The 2,182-nt window shown below is 44.4% G+C and overlaps 1 protein-coding gene across 1 annotated transcript in view; it reads left to right on the top strand.

Annotated features, from left to right (window-relative positions):
- The window catches only part of LOC130329917 (sorting nexin-27-like), a 2,901-nt gene extending 2,208 nt beyond the window's left edge, over positions 1-693 (top strand). The window contains exons 3-5 of the mRNA XM_056553551.1: positions 59-123; positions 198-302; positions 376-693. Of these exons, the coding sequence (XP_056409526.1) occupies positions 59-123; positions 198-302; positions 376-678 (473 nt within the window). The 3' untranslated portion in view covers positions 679-693. The remainder of the gene's footprint in view (positions 1-58; positions 124-197; positions 303-375) is intronic.
- Positions 694-2,182: the final 1,489 nt, after the last annotated feature.

Genomic DNA, 2,182 nt, shown 5'->3' with positions numbered 1-2,182 from the left:
TGACACCAGCAGGGGGCGCTGGCCGTGGTCCTCCTCTAATTGCTGATCTTCTACGCAGTCTGCTCCATCCGGGTGATTGGCGAGAGTGACATCATGCAGGAGTTCCTGTCGGAGTCGGATGAGGTGAGATCGGGGGCAGTTGAGGGGGTAATTCCCATTACCATGAGACATGTTTACGACCTTTCTCCTCTCCACAGAACTATAATGGCGTGTCTGATGTGGAGCTGCGGGTGGCGCTACCTGACAAGACGACAGCCACTGTGCGGGTAAAGAAGAACAGCACTACAGACCAGGTGTTCCAGGTACTGAGCCCTGCGTCCTGTAGGGGGCGCCCTCTGCCCGTCTGCAGCCGCTCACTGTCTTCTGTCCCCACAGGCTCTCGCTGCCAGGAGCGGGATGGATGGCATCACCGCAAACTACTTTGCATTGTTTGAGGTCATTAACCATTCCTTCGGTCAGTACCAGCAGATTTGTCTTTTCTGCATTTCCTTTGGGTCATATGACCTGATGTTCTTGGCTCCTATAGGCAGAAACCTTCAGGAAGGGATTGATCTTTATAAAGCGCTGGCTTTACATTCTTCACTGACACTAGGGGGCGCTGACAACCATCAGGATAGAAGCTGCTACCATCCTGTCCTTACTTCTCTCATCCTGAAGAGTTTGGGGGGGCAGCTCTGACCTAATTTAGGAACAGGGTACTTTATATGCCTGTTATGGGGGCCCCTGGGTTCTCTCTCTTACAGGAGTGCTTCACTGCTATTTTCTTTTTTCTATGCATTGTAAAAGCAAGTTATCACTTACTTACAGTGGGGATCAAAAGTTTGTGCACCCCAGGTAAAACATTTTTATTAATGTGCATGAAGAAGCCAAGGAAAGATGGAAAAATCTCCAAAAGGCATCAAATTACAGATTAGACATTCTTATAATATGTCAACAAAAGTTACATTTTATTTCCATCATTACAAATGGCGTCTGCAAAAGTTTGGGCACCCTGCAGTATTTATAGCATGCACTGCCCCCTTTACAAAGCTGAGACCTGCCAGTGTCATGGATTGTTCTCAATCATCTGGGAAGACCAGGTGATGTTAATCTCAAAGGTTTTAAATGCCCAGACTCATCTGACCTTGCCCCAACAATCCGCACCATGGGTTCTTCTAAGCAGTTGTCTAGAAATCCGAAACTGAAAATAGTTGACGTTCACAAAGCTGGAGAAGGCTATAAGAAGATAGCAAAACGTTTTCAGATGTCTATATCCTCAGTTCGAAATGTAATTAGGAAATGGCAGTCATCAGGAACAGTGGAAGTTAAAGCAAGATCTGGAAGATCAAGAAAAATATCAGACAGAACAGCTTGCAGGAATGTGAGAAAAACCATTCAAAACCCACATTTGACTGCACAATCCCTCCAGAAAGATCTGTCAGACACTGGATTTGTGGTACACTATTCCACTATAAGGAGATACTTGTACAAATATGGTCTTCATGGAAGAGTCATCAGAAGAAAACCTCTTCTACGTCCTCAACACAAAAATCAGCGTTTGAACGTTGCAAATGAACATATAGACAAGCCTGATGCATATTGGAAACAAGTTCTGTGGACCGATGAGGTTAAAATTTAACTTTTTGGCCGGAATGAGCAAAGGTACGTTTGGAGAAGAAGGGGAACAGAATTTAATGAAAAGAACCTCTGTCCATCTGTTAAGCATGGGGGTGGATCAATCATGCTTTGGGGTTGTATTGCAGCCAGTGGTACAGGGAACATCTCACGAGTAGAAGGAAAAATTGATTCAATAAAATTTCAGTAAATTTTGGATGCTAACTTGATGCCATCTGAGAAAAAGCTGAAGTTAAAGAGAGGATGGCTTCTACAAATGGATAATGATCCTAAACACACCTCGAAATCCACGGGGGATTACATCAAGAGGCGTAAACTGAAGGTTTTGCCATGGTCTTCACAATCTCCTGACCTCAACATAATTGTAAATATATGGATAGACCTTTAAAAGAGCAGCGCATGACAGACAGCCCAGAAATCTCCAAGAACTGGAAGACTTTTATAAGGAAGAATGGGCAAAGATACCTCAAACAAGAATTGAAAGACTCTTGGCTGCTACAAAAAGCGTTTACAAGCTGTGATACTTGCCAAAGGGGGCAGCACAAGATACTAACTCTGCAGGGTGCCC

This window comes from Hyla sarda, unplaced genomic scaffold, assembly GCF_029499605.1.
Source record: "Hyla sarda isolate aHylSar1 unplaced genomic scaffold, aHylSar1.hap1 scaffold_3261, whole genome shotgun sequence".
Classification (NCBI taxonomy): domain Eukaryota; kingdom Metazoa; phylum Chordata; class Amphibia; order Anura; family Hylidae; genus Hyla; species Hyla sarda.
Note: the sequence above shows the minus strand (reverse complement) of the source record. Positions and strands in the feature narration are given on the sequence as shown.